This window comes from Rhinichthys klamathensis, unplaced genomic scaffold, assembly GCF_029890125.1.
Source record: "Rhinichthys klamathensis goyatoka isolate OS25496 unplaced genomic scaffold, OSU_Roscu_1.1 h1tg000360l_1, whole genome shotgun sequence".
In the NCBI taxonomy this organism is placed as follows: domain Eukaryota; kingdom Metazoa; phylum Chordata; class Actinopteri; order Cypriniformes; family Leuciscidae; genus Rhinichthys; species Rhinichthys klamathensis.
The window spans coordinates 341,205-359,980 of NW_026606869.1; the positions used below are offsets into that span (position 1 = coordinate 341,205).

General features: G+C 38.9%; 1 protein-coding gene across 2 annotated transcripts in view; it reads right to left on the reverse strand.

Moving 5' to 3' along the window:
* Positions 1-18,776, reverse strand: part of antxr1d (ANTXR cell adhesion molecule 1d) — a 30,275-nt gene that overhangs the window by 3,157 nt on the left and 8,342 nt on the right. For both annotated transcript variants that reach the window (XM_056233127.1, XM_056233126.1), the window contains exons 3-17: positions 18,683-18,754; positions 18,479-18,560; positions 18,360-18,390; positions 18,198-18,271; positions 18,011-18,079; positions 17,810-17,890; positions 16,822-16,882; positions 11,952-12,050; positions 11,704-11,773; positions 7,420-7,498; positions 6,941-7,036; positions 5,912-5,950; positions 4,952-5,050; positions 4,286-4,453; positions 4,101-4,181 (exon numbers count right to left, since the gene is read on the reverse strand). In XM_056233127.1, the coding sequence (XP_056089102.1) occupies positions 4,101-4,181; positions 4,286-4,453; positions 4,952-5,050; positions 5,912-5,950; positions 6,941-7,036; positions 7,420-7,498; positions 11,704-11,773; positions 11,952-12,050; positions 16,822-16,882; positions 17,810-17,890; positions 18,011-18,079; positions 18,198-18,271; positions 18,360-18,390; positions 18,479-18,560; positions 18,683-18,750 (1,197 nt within the window). In that variant the 5' untranslated portion in view covers positions 18,751-18,754. The remainder of the gene's footprint in view (positions 1-4,100; positions 4,182-4,285; positions 4,454-4,951; positions 5,051-5,911; positions 5,951-6,940; positions 7,037-7,419; positions 7,499-11,703; positions 11,774-11,951; positions 12,051-16,821; positions 16,883-17,809; positions 17,891-18,010; positions 18,080-18,197; positions 18,272-18,359; positions 18,391-18,478; positions 18,561-18,682; positions 18,755-18,776) is intronic.

Genomic DNA, 18,776 nt, shown 5'->3' on the forward strand with positions numbered 1-18,776 from the left:
GCTAGTGGTTTAACAAGGTTTAACTTCATAATATTTAATCAAAACCTTGATCCATTAATGAACCAAACCCTTGCTCCACCTCTGAAACACCTCTCCACCTCTGAAACCTGTCAAATATAGAGAGCACTTACTGCAATGATCGGTTTTGGTTTGATTCTATTAAGGATTGTTATGTTGGGTTTCCATGTTTTATGGGGACTTGACTTTAGACCATTGTTTTATACTGTACAAAGTGTGTATTCTATCCCCTAACCCTAAACCTCCCCATCAATTACCTTCTGGCATTTTTACATTTTCAAAAAACGTAATTCTGTATAATTTATAAGCTGTTTTCCTCATGGGAACCAAAAAAAAAAATGTCCCCACAAGATCACAAATTACTGGTATTATTATCTCAAATGTAAATACTAAAGAAATTCCTGATATAAATGTATTACATTTAAATATTCTAAATGATTTATATAAAAATAAAAAAAACTATTATTGTGTTGCAGAATAAAAAAGCTTCAATAACTGTAAACAGTTAAAAAAGGCTGTAAAACACCTGTGCTAGTTGTAACTTTTCAACTGGCCCCTGATGGAAAGCAGCACCTTGCTAGTGGCCCCCAGGTCATTTGAGTTTGAGACCCCTGATCTAAAGCTAGTAGAATCTTGTAGCCTGCTGGGGGTCATCCACAGTAGTTAAAACACCATATGGACAGATTTCTCTTCCCCACTCCCTCCACCCACATCTGCACAGTATTCATGAGTCTCCATTCTCATTGGGCCCATATGCTCACCCTTGTGCAGGCCTGTTGCTGTGCTGCTCGCCAAATTGTCCTTTTCGCTGCACAAGACCGGCAAAGTGATGGCTTTACCCCCCAGCCAGACAGACGTGAATCAATCACCACCACTCCCCTCCAACCTGACAATAGCCTATCACAATAATACTCAGCTCCCCCTTTGCCAAATGGGCCCCATGTCATGTTATAGGGCTCTCTGTTTAATAAGCTGTTAAATCAGACCACCAAGCATTGGTTACGTGAGGGTTAGACTCTAACGTGGAACCGCACATGAGAGGAGAATCCTTGAGAACAACCGGAGGAATATGTCATTCACCTTGACTCGTAAATTATGTTAAAAAGCCATTTCCTTCTGTTAACCAGAATCTTTCTTGACACAACTTTTATATTCCTGTGGGTCATTAGGAAAAACAAAACAAAAACACTCTCTATTCCACAGTTTCTTTGTCTCAATTGTAGGTGGCACTCAGACGTGAGGGGGCAGATACTGAGCATGTGAGGTGAAGCTTGTAAACTGGCCAGACAAAGACTTTCAACAACAACAGCTTCTTTCTTTACACAACAACTATAAGTGAGTAATAAAGCAAAGCTGTCACCTTTGCATCACAATGAGTGCACTGAAGCCAATGGGTAAAAAGTTTGACCTAGGACTCATCTACATTATCTCAGGTTATACATGTTGATCTATAAAGGGACAGTTCACCCAAAAATGAAAATTGTCATCATTTTGTTCCAAACCTGTATGAGTTTCTTTCTTCTGCTGAACACAAAAGAAGATATTTTGAAGAATATGGGTAACCAGACAGTTGACGGCACCCATTGACTTCCATAGTATTTTTTTTCCTACTATGGAAGTCAACAGGGCCTGTTTGGTTACCGACATTCTTCAAAATATCTTCTTTTGTCTTCAGAAGAAGTACAATCACAAATAACTAATATTAATATGAAACCTCCTCCAAACATTATAAGAAGGTTTCACAATCTGTCATTTGCATTTTTTTTTATCGACAATAGTGGCTAATCCATATTACCCCAGTTTTACTGTAGTAACTGTGGTATTTTATAGGTAACTGTGGATAAGTTGACCAATCGAAAAAGAACAATTCCGTGTGTAATAGGTGTAAGAAACATGACCAATCGCAATCCAGAATGCAAATAAATGCCATGACATCATTGCTGTTACACTTTGAATGCACAAGCATCCTATCAGTGTAAATAAATGGGAGATTTTCAAAAAGTAATCTTGTAAAATTTAAATATATATATATATTTTTTTAAATATAAAGTATAAAAGTAAAAAATATAAAAAATTAACAGGCTAAAATATCCTCATAATAAATGTTTAAAAGAATTTAAATTTTAAATGCTGAATTAACTGCAAAGGTTCAATATGCTTGGGATTTTTAAGTATGTGTTATAAAGGGAGAAAAATGTGAACTAATTAAGAGCAAATCCCTAACCAATGTGTTTGACAAATATCAATACAGTGCTGGTTTACAAGCAGTATAATGATAGTCTGTTTAGTTGCAACCCATCTTTGAACTCCTCAAGACTAGAGCCATACACATAAGAGCCCCTTTGCTAGGAATAGAAAACAGAAGAAAAGACAAAGAGGAGACAGAGACAGAAAGAGACAGACAGAGGATCAGTCACAGAGAGGGAATGCACAGAGTTATAAAGAGAAAGATGTGGACTAATATAGAGATTAGGCCGTCTGTAGCTGAGCAGAGGTCTTGTTTGGGCACAGCGAGTTGTTTGTGTCTGCTGTCTAGTGGGCTGCAGGTGGGCATGAAACACACAACTACGCCCCAAATCTCTCTGAATGGCACAGCTGTTTCCATCCAAACCTCGCCCTTTACAGAGTCTGCAGCCTTTACCAGCACCACTATCTAAAGCTCATGCAAAGTACATTGAGCAGCTGGACACTGGCGGTCCCTCAGACAAGTGGCCTATTATGGAGCAGTGAAGAATAAACCTAAAGTAAATCAGATCGGTCCATCTACAGTGTGGGAACGGACCTATAGTCTGCCCATGTCAATGGGATCATACTGTACGGCCTGCGGCACTGCGGTCCACATGAAAGATGCCTTTCACAGAAGCACAGATGTGTTGCCATGACACAGCTTGTGCTGATGGAATAATGCGGGGTGCAAAGAGCAGGCCTCAGACACTGAGGGACGTCTCTTACAAAAGGCACAAGAGAATGAGAGATTGTGCTCGGCCACACGACTGCTCCATGTGAGGAGTGTAATTACACTGCTATTTCCTGTCCCGGCTACTGAGCATGCTCAGGAGGGATGGGAGTTTCACAACAGCTCTGTTCCAAACACAAGTGAACTGCCTCACTTCCTTCTATAGCAGCATCCCAGCATTCACAGAACACACACATTGTGGATCACATATTCATTTTTTAATCATAATCTATTTATATTGACAAATTACACTATGGAATCAATTATTATGATTATATATAATTAAGCCAGCATTTACTGTTTGTAAAAACAGCAACATTTCAAAATATGAATACAATTTATTATAACTATTTTCTATTTAAAATTGTAATTGTAATGTATTCCTGTGATGGAAAAGTGTATTTTTATATTTCAGTAGCCATTACCCCAGTCTTCAGTGTCACATGATCCTTCAGAAATCTATGCTGACTTGGTACTCAAGAAGAATTCTTATTATTATTATTGTTGAAAACAGTTGTGCTTCTTAATATTTTTGTGGAAACCGTGATACATTTTTAAGCATTCTTTGATAAATATTAAAAAAGTTAAAAAAATGTATTTAAAAAGAAATAAAAATGTATTTGAAATGAGAATATTTTGTGACATTGTAAATGGCTTTACTGCCATTTTGATCGTTTTAATGCGTCCATAAGCGTTAGTGAATTGATAATCTGTTTAAAGCTTGTTGCAAAGCATTTTGGGATTGGCGTCTCTGAAAAGCACGCAAATGATGCATTACAATTGGGCAAAAATTCGATATCTTGAGAGCCGGGGAGCAGCCATCACAATCAAGATGCTGCCTATGGAGGAAGTTCACTAGGTTTTGGAACAGAAACAATGAAAGTGAATACTTGAGAAAAGCCATTCATCATTTCATAGAAAAGTAAACCAAGTTTTTCTAAAATCCATATAAAACACTTGCTCTGAGATAAAAACAACAACAACAACAACCCTTCAATAATTGAATACATTTTTTCAAAAGATAAATACTTTAAGCACTTTAAAACAAACCACATTTTACATAAACATTTTTTTCCCTTTGCAGATGACACTGGAGGTGGATTCAATCATTCATACATGGTTGTACCTGATCTCCGGGCTGGGGTCTCATGAGTGACACCTGGTCGTATCCTCGACGGAAAAGGGCACACAAAGCATCCAGTTTCCCCTATTACACATAGAATTGTTCTATTAAAACCTTTTGACCTTAAAACATTTCAAAGATTAGACAGATGATTTCATATTGAATTTTATGGAAAAAAACTCCTGTACCTGAATTGGACTGTACCACTTTCTGTGATGGGCCGGTCTGCGCCCATAAGGCTTTCTGAGTTTGGGTTCATAGGGCTCGTATTCGTCTTCAGGCATTTTCACCACAGCGTTCTTTGGCTTCTCCAGTTTAGCTCCTTCCTCCGTGGAGCCCTTACCCCCCCAGCGCACCTAAAGACCAATGGAACACGGTCCACTTATGAACCACACAAACTATGGAAAAATGGCTGTTTCCACATAAAAACAATATTACGAAGCCATATTTGCAGCAGTGGAAAGGCTTACATGTTTCAATGATCCTGAGAGCAAAAGACATTTCACGTAAGCTTGCATTAACACTACTGTGTTTAAGAAGTGCACTTAGGTACTATAGCTGTAAAAAAAGGTGTGTATTTTACAAAGAACAATAATGAATATGTCCAATATTGCTACCTTTGCAAATTACAGGAGTAAAATCTACAGGCATCAGCATGTCTTATGATGTCACATGATGTAGTTTTGGCACCAGGCAGACAGGGAGCATTTAAGGTCACAGTGATGTGATCTAGTGCCTTGAGGGTTCATAACATCACTCGTCACGTGTGGTCTTCATCCCCCTGTAGCCTGTGTTAACCTATGATCAAATGACACCCTATATAAAGCCATATCGTGTACAAAAATATGCATCACCTCCATTCTTTTGATTCCCCCAACTCCTCTTCCCCCATAGTAGGATGCATCTACTGTAGGCCATTTCTTTTTGGCCATGCCATCTTCATCATCGGACTCCTGTTGAGCACACAAAACTTATGTAAAACTAATATCACACTAGTAATAAATTAGCAAAATGACTATGATTCAAAGTCACGTAAACATTCCTTTTCTGTTTATTTTGTTGGAAATGTCATTTAAAGGGATAGTTCACCCAAAAATGAAAATTCTGTCATCATTTACTCAGTAAACATGTACATGTAAATCATGACAGAATTTTCATTTACATTAGCCTGCACAGATAGAATAAACACAAAGACACTGTCAAATAATGTTAGCTAAAAAAGTAGCAACCACATTGTGTTTCCAAATCAAAGAGAAGCCTTAGAGACAGAGCTCCTTGTTTGCGCTTTCAGTGGTAAGAAGCACAGATGCACACACTAAAGCCATTTCCACAAAGCTCTTTTATTTCCTATCAGCCTCAGTGACTGCTTGCCTTTGACCTCTGGAAACAAAGCAAACACAAGAGGATCATTATGAGCCCTTTTCCCTGAATTTTGCCATTCAGTCATCCTGCGGTTGAGCCTGTGGTTCGCACTGTGTCCACTTACACTGCTCACTTGTCTTTATTTACACGGCTGTGCTATAGAAAATGCCCTTAAATGGTGATGGACAGTTTTTCAAAGCAGTTGCACTAGTAGCTGATATTGGCAGTGTTAGGGAATGTGGTTTACAAAAAATTATGGCATTTCTGGAACGCACTGGATTCAGCTTATGAGAGTTGGTCGTTTTATTATGTGCAATCTATTTTTTTTTTTTTTATTGTCCTGACTCCTGATTCATATCGGCTCCAAATGGTTCATTTGAGTATATGCTGTGCCTAAATACACACATACACAAACATGAGCACAAAATGAGGTTAGAGGGAGTTAGACTCACAGGCTCAGGGGGAGGGGGTGGAGGCACTTCCTTGATGACCTGAAAGAAAAATAATTCTCAGCGAAAGAATGCAATCTAAGCAAAGAGCAGTACAGTACAAACAGAAACAATATAAATATTATATTATAAAGAATAAAAGCGTTACATTGCACTAAGCATAATCATAGTTAATGTCACTGGGGGAATGTTACAACATGTTAAATCATTGTTTTTAGTATGAATAACACATAAAGCATAATAATAATAATAATAATTACTATTATTATACCAATATTGTCAAATCACAGTTTAAATGTGTGAATAACACAAATTAATGCATGATCTATAATAGTATCTCGAGCTGCTGTAAAGCCAAAACAATCTGTTACTTTAATTTCCTATTATCACTGTAAAGCTGCTTTGAAACAATCTTGTTAAAAGCGCTATATAAATGAAGGTGACTGGACTTGACTTGAATAACAATAAAATATACTGACAATGTTAAATGCATGTTTAAGTGTATGAATAACAAATAAACACCTGATTATTATTAATAATAAGGAAGAATTTACTCACCCTCAAGTAGTTCCAAACCTGTATTAGTTTCTTTCTTCTGCTGAACACAAAAGAAGATATTTTGAAGAATGTTGGTAACCAGACGGTTGACCGTAGCCATTGACTTCAATAGTAGGAAAATAAATACCGGTTACTAACATTCTTCAAAATATCTTCTTTTGTGTTCAGCAGAAGAAAGAAACTCGTTCAGGTTTGGAACAACTTGAGGGAGAGTAAATTATGACAATATTTTTAATTTTGTGTGAATAACAAATAAATGCATGATTTATAAATAACAATAATAAAAATTAAACTGCTAAAAAACTGCTTGCATACAATTTTTGCTATGGCTGAAACGTGTGATTGTGAGTCTTTAACATAATGTGATGTTTTGTGTTATCTTATGCAATGACATTCATACATTTTAAATTTAAATTTTTACCACTGTAAATGTTAATTATGTACAGCTTCGACTTGTGAGACGTACAGACGTACCACTGTACAGCACAGAGGCCAGAACCACCACATCAGAACCAGACCCAACAACAGGAAAACAGCCAGTAATGAGATGAGCAGGATAGTCCCATCAAACTGCACTCAGAGAGAAACAAACATACATCTTCATGAGTATTTACTGGCATAACACAAATGAACAGGTAAGGAGAATGAAGAACAGGGCAAATGGCTGCTCCAAGAGATGGAATTTGTTTTTTGTTTTTTTTACTGCTGCTAATTTTAACTTACGTGACAAAACCAGACTCCTCTGATGAAAGAAAGCAGAGGAGACCTCATAAGAGAAAAGGAAAGGGTAAGAGAGAAGGGAAAAAGAACCAAACAAGTTGTAGACAGCAAACAACAATGTCAAATAGTCTTTGAGAAGACATTCAGGGAGGTTGAATCACTGTCACGCCAATCTGTCATACATGTTTTTACAGGCAGAAGTGGTTTTGTCAAAGGAAGACAGATGTACTTACACATTCAGCAGTAGTGATGTGCACTGAGCTTGTGATGTAGGACAATCCCTCATTCATGCTAACCTGCAGATATATCACCCTGAAACACAACAAAAACACCTCAGTCACAACCTGCTTAAAAAGGCAGATTCATTGCATTCCTATGATGGACATGTGTGAGCTTGTTATGTGGTTATTATTAAAGCCATTAAGATCAGCACTTTCTTGTTTAAATGTGTAATCTGGAGCCAGGATTTTAAAAAAAGAGTGGTTAATGTATGTTTCATACAGCTGCCTGAATGACTTCCAATGCATTCCTCTTAGATGGATAGCAACTAAACACTCAAAGACCAGCAGGATGAAATCAAGTAGGCACAGGAACTTGACTGATAAGTGCTATCTAAAGTAGATCAACTATGCATGTGTAAAATTTGTTTTTATATCCCGGAATACGAACAACAAGCCAAAGGGACTGGAAAAACTGTTTAGACAGGCTTTAAAAAGAGATCTCAATCATCTATGTTCATCTATCATCTATGTTCTCAAAGTCACAAATGAGATTCAATGGGAATCAAATTGAGACTTTTGCTTAAATCTTCTGCTTCTCAGGGTTTTCTTCCGATAAAAGGGCCTTAATAATGTCACATGTGTTTGATCTTAAGTCTAAAGGCTGCATTTGTTTGATTAAATAAATAAAAATAGTAATTCTGTAAAATTTTATTACAATATTGCCATAGTTATCTGGACTATGGACACCTGTTCGTCATCTCCTCATTATCACAGTCTATTTCAGTTCCTCACCTTCACTCTGTGTGTGTTGGTTGTTGTTTGTGTGTGCATGTTACATACACTGTTACGTTGCTGTCATCTTCATGGGTTACCTGAGTTTGTTTTTATTAAAAGACCCTTTTGTTTATAAAAAACATTTTTGAACTCTTCTTTATCCTCATCTTCATCTGGTGACAGAACAACTGACCAAATGGAATATGCAGCACAATTTTCTGTTTTGGCTTGTGAGAGGAGAGCCAGGATTTTTTAACCTTCACTGGACAATTCTGCCTTCTTGCCGTCACCAGCCCCTTTTACGACAAGATCCTGAAGTCACTGTTCTGGATTGGGGCTAATTACCATCACTCCGAAGACCTCCCAGACACCTCTGGACTGAACTGGAGGGACGCTATCATCCGGTATCTGGAAAGTGTTTACCCCTGGTCCAGAACACAGCTGGACCCAGAGTCCGTTCCACCACCATCGACCACAGAGGAAACGTGCGAGCCCCTCGCAGATGGAGAGCTGCCACGTGACATGTCAGCCAGTGCCTGAAGATAAGCGGTCAGCGCGGACTCTCGCCCGGAAGAGGAGCCACCCAGTGAGTCTGACCAGGGGTGTGAGCCCATCACATCAGTGGCCGAGGGTATTTTGGTGGATTTTGAGACTGAGGACTGGCTGATTGACTAGCGCAGAGGTATCGTCTCCCACCCCGTTTCAGATTTTTTTATCGCTGTTTCTAGACCGCACAGACACCTGCATGGACAATGTATTTTTACCTTCGACCCTGTCTAGCCTTCATCTGCCTCCGTCACTGCCCTGCTCAGCCAGTTCTCCAGCCCTCTGCTGGAGGTTGTCAGCCCTTCACCATCTCCTGCGATGCCAAGCACTCACGTCGAGCTTCAGGTCCTACAACCACCATCAGCGCCTGAGCGGATAGATCCAGTGGCTCCGCCTCCGTCCTCAGATTGTCTCGCCCATCGACCTGTCGGCTCAACCTTGGCTGGCTCCTCCCACCTTCGGCTCCACCAGACACCCTCGGCCTTACGGCTTCACCGGGTTCCCTCATCCCACCGGCTCCCCCTTGGTCAGTCATCACTCCACCTCCGCCCCGGACTTGCGGACCTTCCACTACGCTCCGTTCCTCCACCCCTACGGCTGCAGCAGGCTCCTCTTTCCCTTCGGGTATGCCTCGGTCCTCCATCATCACACCGGCATTGCCTCAGTCCTCGGATCCATCGGCTCAGCCTCCATCGGTCGTCCCCCAGTTGACGTCAGCATCCACGCCACCTTGGCTCCTCCCTCGACTCAACCTTGGGCTGTCGTCTCCATGATTCATTTTCAAGTTTATTTGATGCATAGAAAATTAAAAATAAATCATTGTAATATCATAAATTGTGTTTTTGCAAAATAAAATTCTTTCTTTTTTTTTTAAAGACCACAAACTTTTTGAACGGAAGAGTTAATGTATTTTACATATAGAAAAATGTGGTAATGGATATGTGATAAGTCTTATTATCTTCAGTAAAACATGTTTTAAAATCCTGTGACACGAAGTTTGTCATGTGACTGATGACAGTCTATGAAGACCTGTCTATGGACATCAAAACTGATGATGCCATGTCCAGTTCCCCCAGACAACTTTTTCAAAAATGGAATTTCTCCCAATATCAGAGATGTTTGGCTCTACCATGGGCATTCACAGCGCTGGTACAGTGGAAAAAGTCTCAGCTTTCTTGATTTAGGCGACCCCTCCTCTGTATTGGTGGGAGAGAGGACAGAGCTGAATATAAGTTACTACAGGGGTATTGCCCCAACTCCTCTCTGTCGGTCCTGCACACCCCTTCTAGTGCCACTCTGTTGGCAGGATGGGGGATGGGCTCAAAGGAGGCACAACAGGATAAAAACGGGGGTTGTGTGGAGAGAGGTCCAGTGACAGATCCATCTCATTTTCCATCAATCAGGAAGCGGCTGGCTCTTTTTGAGCACGTCTTCAGGAGGCCACTCAGTCACCACGCGTTTAGGTGACAGCACTGACAGCTTCATCGCAAAAGATGTGGATGCAGAGCAAGAGGAGAGGGTAGACTTTGCCCTAAAATTGCCTTTTCTCACCCCCCAAAAACTCAAATGGCCTTTTACAATGGAATCAGTTTATACAGACATTATTTGACTCAATGGTTGGTCTTATTACTGTGTTATTACTATTACTTATTACTCCCAACATCAAAGTTTGCATAAGAGGATGGCAATATGTTTAATTTCAAGACTCTCCATTGGCTCTAATTAGCCTAAATAAACCCACCCCTGGATTATAATGGAATGTTTCATCTGTTTTTCCCTTATAAGAATACATACCACATCTGGCTGACTTTTGAGAGACCCAGACTCTACGAGATCTCTGAAACCAAATAATGGTATGCAGACGTCATTATATCGCGAACATCATCTCAAGTATAACAATATTAATAATACAATATAAATATTAGATGAATAACTTAAAAAAATATAGGTTTAGGTTGGAGAACTATAATTAGATAAATAAAACTGAAATGAATATAAGTTAAAGGTGGAAAATATCAAAATAATAGAAATATAAAATAGCTAGAAATATAAAAATAAAAGCTAATTCAAAATATCGCTTTGTATGAAAAGAGAGAGTGAAACTAAATAAATAAAAATAGTGCCGGTTTCAGTATCAGGATGAGTGGACTGATAAACAGTACAGTGTTGCCATAGACGATCGTGAAAATTAAGAAATATTTGACTGTTGGATGGTGCAATTAACCAATCAGTATTCTAGAGAATTGTAATAAATAAATAAAAAACTATGCATTCCATAATCTTATTAAAGTATGATAAAGTTTACAACAAATATGTCCAAGATCACATCAATCAGTCACAATAGTTTTGAATGAATGTAAAACTCTGAATATCGATATGTCAACATCAGCTGCCATATAGTGTGTGTAGTGATGTATAAGGCTGACCAAGATTTAAAAAAATATCCCTGTTTTGCTTAAGGTGGCATGAGACGCTCCTTCATTGGCATCTCAAGGAATTTTCCTGACAAGAACAAGACAGATGAAATCCTCAAGGTGTCTAGAGCCGCCGGTACACATAATTATTAGGAGGGCTCGCAGGGAAATGAGCCGCCAGCAGCAGCTCATTTGTTGTAGAAGGCCTGAAAAGTAACCTGTAGTCAGTCTCCGGGGCTCGGCTCCGGCTGATGTGGATACAGTCGGCTCTGTGTTTTAACTGTCTGTTCTTTTCTTTCTCAGCTCAGAAAACCACCGGAGCTTTGGGCTAACATGCACACTCACTAGAAACTTCTCATGCAGGTCAAGCCCATGGTGACTAATCTCTCAGAGAGGCTAATTATACGCTCATTTTATGTTTTTTACACCACATGCCTGTTGTCTCGATGTGTTAGGGTGTGTGGAGATTGATTGATAAGAATAATTCCAAATGACATTGACCCACATTTTTCAAGGGTACCAATGCATTAAAAAATAAAGTGACAGGATGAAGAGCACCTACTTTCCAGCCTCATTTATGATTGGCGCGGGACAAAGAAGGAGTGTATCTTCAACACTGACAGGTCTTTCATCTGAAAGTTAATTGCAAGAAAAAGAAAAAGGTATATTTTGATGACACTTTTGTATTGCTATAAAAGAAACAGTGCATATAGTGTTGCATACAATATTTTGGTGTTTTGTTAAGTCTTATACAATGTGTCATTGGAAACTTTAAGGGAAAAGTACTGTTTGTAATGTAATATTACTTACTCAGTGTAACTGTGTCATTGACTCTGAAGCTGCACAGAACCTGATTGATGTTTCTGGCATGCAGAAATCCATTTCCCCTCACAACCACTTGGAAAGAATCTTAAAAAAACAAACAAATAATAATATTAAACATTTAGCAAGTCCCTTTACTACATAGTGAAATTCCTCTTCTTTTTTCCCCAGAAAAAAGGTAACCGAAAACTAGACTAAATATTGTTTTTATGTACTATTTATACTGAAATATAGTATGACAAAAATGCCTACGCAAGGCGGTGCCTGTTTTTTAGATCTTTGTCTCATGTAGACCTTTAAAAAAAATGCCATACTGTGAAATTATAAAGTGTGCTCAGCCAGAGGGCAGGTTTTCTTATTTTTTTTCCACCCTTAACCTTTCAGGAACACTCAACTCAACTGGGCAAATGCATATGCTCCAGTGGTGCTAATAATAAAAGTGAAGAGGTTCACAAATCTCTTGGAGTCGTGTAGCTGGGGGTGCTGCGTTGGTGGCCGACAAAGCTGGCTGGCTGACCTTTGAGACCCCCGAGGCGATGCTGTAGACCCTCTGACGGCTGCTAAGCAGCATATGTTAGAGAGAAAAACACCCTCACTTAGAACCTGTCTCAGCGGGCGTCAAAGGATGCAGAGTGGATGTGACCTTACTCATAGCACTGAGGGATATTTGAGTGGATTTGTACTGATTCATCTCTGAATAGTGCTACACTTTTAGAAAATGTTCTGGTTGTAAACCTTTAACATTTAAGTGTGTAAAGTTCACAGGATGAAAAACATTCTGTGCAGTTTGCCATCAGGGAAGATAGTGGTATGGAAAGGTCAGGAGAATAGCACTTCTGTGAGAAATAACACTATCCAAGTTCTCTTCTGACAGTTTATACACCAGCATTTAAAGTATAAAATCCTAAATATAGTAGATTTCCGCTTTTACCTCTAATAGACACATAAAAAAGCTTTAAAAAAAGCCTTGAAGTCAATTTAATTTGCCATTCACAACTCACTGCACTTCTGTAAAATGAGGATATTCAACAAATATGTTCAAAAATACGACTTTATTAATCAGGAATCGATTGGATTGTGAAAAGTGGCCGTTACATACCAAGATGAAACCAACTCTAAATGAGAGTTTGCTAAAATAATGCCTTTTGCTATTGGTTAACATTCTTCAATAGCCCACATAGCCTAAGTGACATTAGCAGAAAAGGAAAGCCATTTCGTAGAAAGAGTTATTGAATTTTCATTAAAGTTGCGATGTAACAGAAGTAGCGATAGATCTTTTTCCGCATTGTGGTGTAAATTTGAATTCTGTCAGGACCACTATCGTCAAATACGATTGAAAATTAGCATACAACTAGGATTGCGGTATGGTTCTGTTCTGGGCAAGAACTCCCTGCGCATCCATGCAGCCTAGCATGGATAAGAGCAGGGAGAGCAGCAATAACCCCCCTTCGGGTAAACACAACCAACATGAATGTATTGCAGATATCATTAATTCAAGATTTTAAAGTACAACATATTTCGAGAATTTATTCTGATTCAAAAGGCACTCAGAATGCCAAATCCTGACTGATGAGAGGAGGAGCTGGGGATGGAGGAGGGTAATTAGCTCCTGAGAAACGTGATAGCTGCTGATAATACTGAAGGAGCTTATATATGTATACAGTGATAGGCGTCATATTCCTATAGGTAGACGTGGATCAGCTGAGAGTCAGCTGATGCGAGTAGACTAACGTGACCTGCCAAAACTGACGCTACGGTTAATTGAAACGGATTAACAAAAAAGAAAAAATGTTGAGCGGTTGTTGATTGGATGGAGGCAGAACAGGCTGATTGTGACCTTTCGAAGATCGAAAATTTAACATGCACAGATGAAACGTTCACAATAAGATCATGCATTTAGAAAATAGATAGGATGCATTTTCATTTCATGCCGATTTTAGGACTATAAAGACAATTTTATTCTTTGTAATATCATGCATCTAAGAATAGATCACAATAAGACCAACTGTGTGCATTTACAATGTAAACTGAATTAAATTTAATATCATGTTGACTGTAAAGGTCCTACATCCAGTATATCTACATAAGACCTGGCGAATAACGAAAAGACTGGTCAAGGGAAAATTTGAGTGAAAAGAATTCTCAGTATGTCTCTTGTCTCATCATGGATCTACCAAAACAAATTCCACTCCCATCCGTTCCAATTAACCTGTCATTTCCTCCCTAATTATACTAATCCCGTCTGCCATGCAGAAGCCCCTCTCCACCCCACCTCTGCGTCTAAATTTGCCCAGCTCTCTTGCTCATGCCTGCTTAATGTGACGTCCATACAGCTGAAATGGCTAATTCCATTTAATTTTAGAGGCCGGGCATCAACATCCATGTCCTTTTCTTCCCGCGTTACTGTCAGACATGGTGTGTCGGGTTCTGACAGGACAGCGCAGGGGTAAAAAGGTCAACACTGGCTTGGCAGCGGGCAGCGCTGGCAGCGAGATGGTGGGCAGGGGCTGGTACGCTGTCGGCTCACGCCCATTGTGCTGCACGGGAGAGCTGACGCTTCCCATCCACACCTGAGAGCTTGATGGCTCGGGCTGTTTAGAGCAGAGGTGCCACGTCCGAGCACGGACACTTCAATCACTGCCCGAATGGGGGATGGGGTGCAGCAGAATCACAAGGGTTAATCAAAGCAACGATTGCTGTCACGTTTGATGGCTGGGCCTCCTCTCAAAACAGCGAGTGATGGCCTGTTTGCAGGCTGCACGGGCTGGTCACTTCTCATCAGTTTGATCGCTGAGTCTGTCAGACACTGGAACTGCCTCCACAGCACACTAAACCAAAACAAACCACTAACCACGATCAAATGAGTCCCGTGCATCTAATGAATCTTCGGCTAAACTGTAATATTTAGAGGGATAGAGCACACTTATGGCTAATAGCAATTTTCACAGTGCATTACTTCAAGGATTGATTTAATACCACAACAATATGTTTCATAAATTATGACATTCATTGTCATGCAATGTTTCCATTAAGGATTATGTTCATTAATCATGCTTATCTATGTGGTTTGGGGCCATCAACAAAAGAAATAACAAAATATATTTGATATAGGGATAATTCACCCAAAAATGTGAATTATTTACTCACTGTCATGTTGTTCTAAACCTGAGTGTATTTCTTTTTTTTCCTGTAGAACTCAAAAGAAGATATTTTTAAAAATAATCTCTCAGTATTTTCTGTGCATGCAATGGAAGTCAATGGGGTCCAAAGTTGTTTTGGCCTCACTGATTAGAGTTGAAAACATTTTTCAAAATACCTTTTTTATGTTCTGCAGAAAACGAAATTCATACAGATTTGGAACAACATTTGAAATTTTTTGAGAGAACTATCCAATTAAATCTAATACAAATAATGGGTAACACTTTACAATATGTCCTCATTTGTTAACATTAGTTAATTTATTAACTAACACAAACTAACAATACGCAATACATTTATTACTGTATTTGTTCATCTTTGTTAATGTTAGTTAATAAAAATCCAGCTGTTTAATTTTTTGTTCATGCTAGTTCACAGTTCATTAACTAATGTTAACAAATACAACAATTGATTTCCATAATGTATTAGTAAATGTTGAAATTAACATTAACTAAGATCAATAAAATACTGTAGAAGTATTAGTTCAAGAATGTTAATATTAACTAATGAAACCTTATTGTAAAGTGTTACATAATAATGACTGAAAGAGATCATTTTGATTTAAATTAACTCAATTAAAATATATATTTTGCAAAGGTAACACTTCCAATTTCCAATCCAAGTACAATAAGGTCTAATTTGTTAACATTAACTAACTATGAGCTAACTGTACAATATATTTTTTACAGCATTTATTAACCTTTATAATGTTAGTTCATAGCTTGTTCATGTTAGTTTACAGTGCACTACCTAATGTTAACAGACCCAATTTCTATTTTAAAAATGTATTAGTAGATGTAGAAATTGACATTAACTAAGATTAATAAATGCTGTACACATATGTTTCATTGTTAGTTTATTTTACAAATGAAAGCTTATTGTAAAGTGTTACCGACGAAACAGTGTGAGTGTGTGGTCAAACTGCAGGGGTATTGTTGTTTTAACCATCATCGTTTGCCAGTGGTCACTGCATGCCCTCTCTCTCTCTCTCTCTCTCTCTCTCTCTCTCTCTCTCTCTCTCTCTCTCTCTCTCTCTCTCTCTCTCCCTCCGTGTGCTTCAAGGTTTGATGTCCCACAAAGTGACAGAGAACTTATTGTTAGGAATGCTCAAGTGAAATTAGAGAGCTGTGTTTTTTGCCTGGCTGGTTCTTCCTGGCCTAGTTTGCCACATCGGATCTGTTGTCTAGCCGAAGTGCTGCCGAATAACTGCGGTGCAGTTCCGCTCCGCCTTTACCAGTGAAATGCCCATTTGTTTAATTGGCTGCTGCTCAGCAGACAGGCCTGCCACATTGAGCACTGGTGTGTAGGCCAGAGAGGATGGATGTGGCTTGACATGACCTTATTAGCATGCACTTACTGCGCGAGAGTGCACTTACAGCGCCGTCTCCTTGGTGATGCGAACAGGCGGATTAGCTCTGCCCAGACATGATCATTTTTCATTTTCTGGTGAGTGCAAGAGACCGCAACTCGTGAGCCATCATTACACCGCTTAGGGCGTTCACAAAATTAGCACAGCTTTTTGTGTATTAATGTTTGCGCACTGTCCTCTCATATTTTTTTAATAACAGCCTGATTTAATGTAAAAAATCAGGGTGTAAATTACATTTATTTTTAATTATTACAAAAAAACATTAACATGGCAAGTGCTGAGGTGACTTACCACCAGCGCATACACTGGACGGCTCAGCTGCTAAAATTTCAATGCAGGATTTCTTGATGATCTGCAAGAAGAAGAAAAAAAAAAACAGTGCTTGAGTGATTAGTGGTCAATACACACAGACCTTAGCCATTTAAAGGAGTAATCGCATTCTTCAACCAAATTCACTCCCAGATGCAAACTGAACTACTAACTGGTAATGCTGTAACATTACTCTTTTGGATATCTCCAAATTGCAACATTATATCTTGCAATGTGACTTTCTATCTTGCAGTGATACTAAAATCTTGTGATGTGACTTCATAGGTAACACTTTATTTCGGTAGTCCACTTTATACATTGTACTAACTATAAGTAAGTTTCCAACTACATGGCTAACTTTCATAAATTTGCAACTACATGTCAACTAACTCTCAGTAGATTAGTAGACTGTTATGTTAGGTTTGGGGTTCATAGAATAAGTTGACATTAGTGTTCGATTGCACAGACCAATTGGTGTATGACATCAAAAGTATCGCGATTCGCGAGAGATTCAAAAGCATACAGAGCTGCTCTGGCGGTACTTTGATGTCATACACCGATCGGCCTGCACAGCGCCGCTTCAAGACGAACACACCTATTGTCTCACAACGTGACTTTATTTAGCAACTTGACTGTTTAACTCACAATATGACTAGGCTATATTTAACAGTGTGACTTTACATTACACAATGCAACTTTATTTCATATTTAAAGATTTTCACTTTACTACACTTTTTTATTTTCCACTCTGAGGTGGCTTCCGTCTTGGTCCCTTATATTTCTTTTGACAAAAATATTTGACTCCAACTGAGTTAAACGGTTGGCATAGCATCCATGTTTGTTGATAACATCCACGAAATGCCAACTCTTGCAATGTTATAAGTGACTCCTGTATTCTGTACACACGCAACGGGATAATTTAGGTGATTCACTCCCTCATGGACAGAGACAGAGAAATAGAGACACTTACAGAGTCTATCATTCCTTCAAGGGCCTGGAATCCTCCAATAACTGGGAACACATGCTCTATGGTGTCTGCAATTGTGGCCAGCTAAACAAGCAATAAAATATAGTCAATACAGGTTAACTGAGACTACCCGAGTATGGAAAAGTTATTATGGTTAAAATCTGAGGCACAAAAGCAACTCATTGTACAATGTTGTTGTGTTACCTGTGTCTGATTAAAGTCTTTTACACCCACACAGTATACAATGGCTCCCAAAGACCGAGCTCTCTGCGCCTGCACATAGACGGGCAAAACACAGTCAGCTCTATTACTGAGCAAATGCCACTGTCAATTACAAATCTGCCAGAGAACACGCCACATCCGTTGCGACATCACTGGCTTGTGTACTTGCCTCTTGCTGTGCTGTGACAAACTGATAGTCGTTTAACTCCCCGTCCGTCAGCGCTATGATCACACTGGCTGTCCCTGTGAAATAAACATCATCTCATTGAGGCTTGATTTTCTCATAGTAAAATTGTGAATGAATTGCATGGTGATTCAAGGTGACGCTTACCATAATTTCCATGATATATCTGCTGATTTGCCTGCAATTTGATATTTACAGCATTTTAACTTTAATTTTAAGCATAGTGGATTTAAATTGATTCATTTGTTTCAAAAATAAAAATATACCTCTTCCAATCCAAGATTCATATATGTATCACCTCCTGGTATTTGTCTCCTCAACATATTTAAGCCTCTGGTAATATCATCTCTGAATTACAAATGTTGGAGGAATGTTATTACAATGCAGAAAAAAAATGTGTACTTACGTGCAACATTAATGGTGTTATGGACAAGTGTCCATTGAGGACCTGGATGCGTGTTTGGTCATACCTATTGTCTGTGAGTCTCATAATCGTGGTTCCACGAGTTGAAAAGACAATGAAGGACATTCGTAACATTGGGCTGTAAGTAAAGATTCACATAT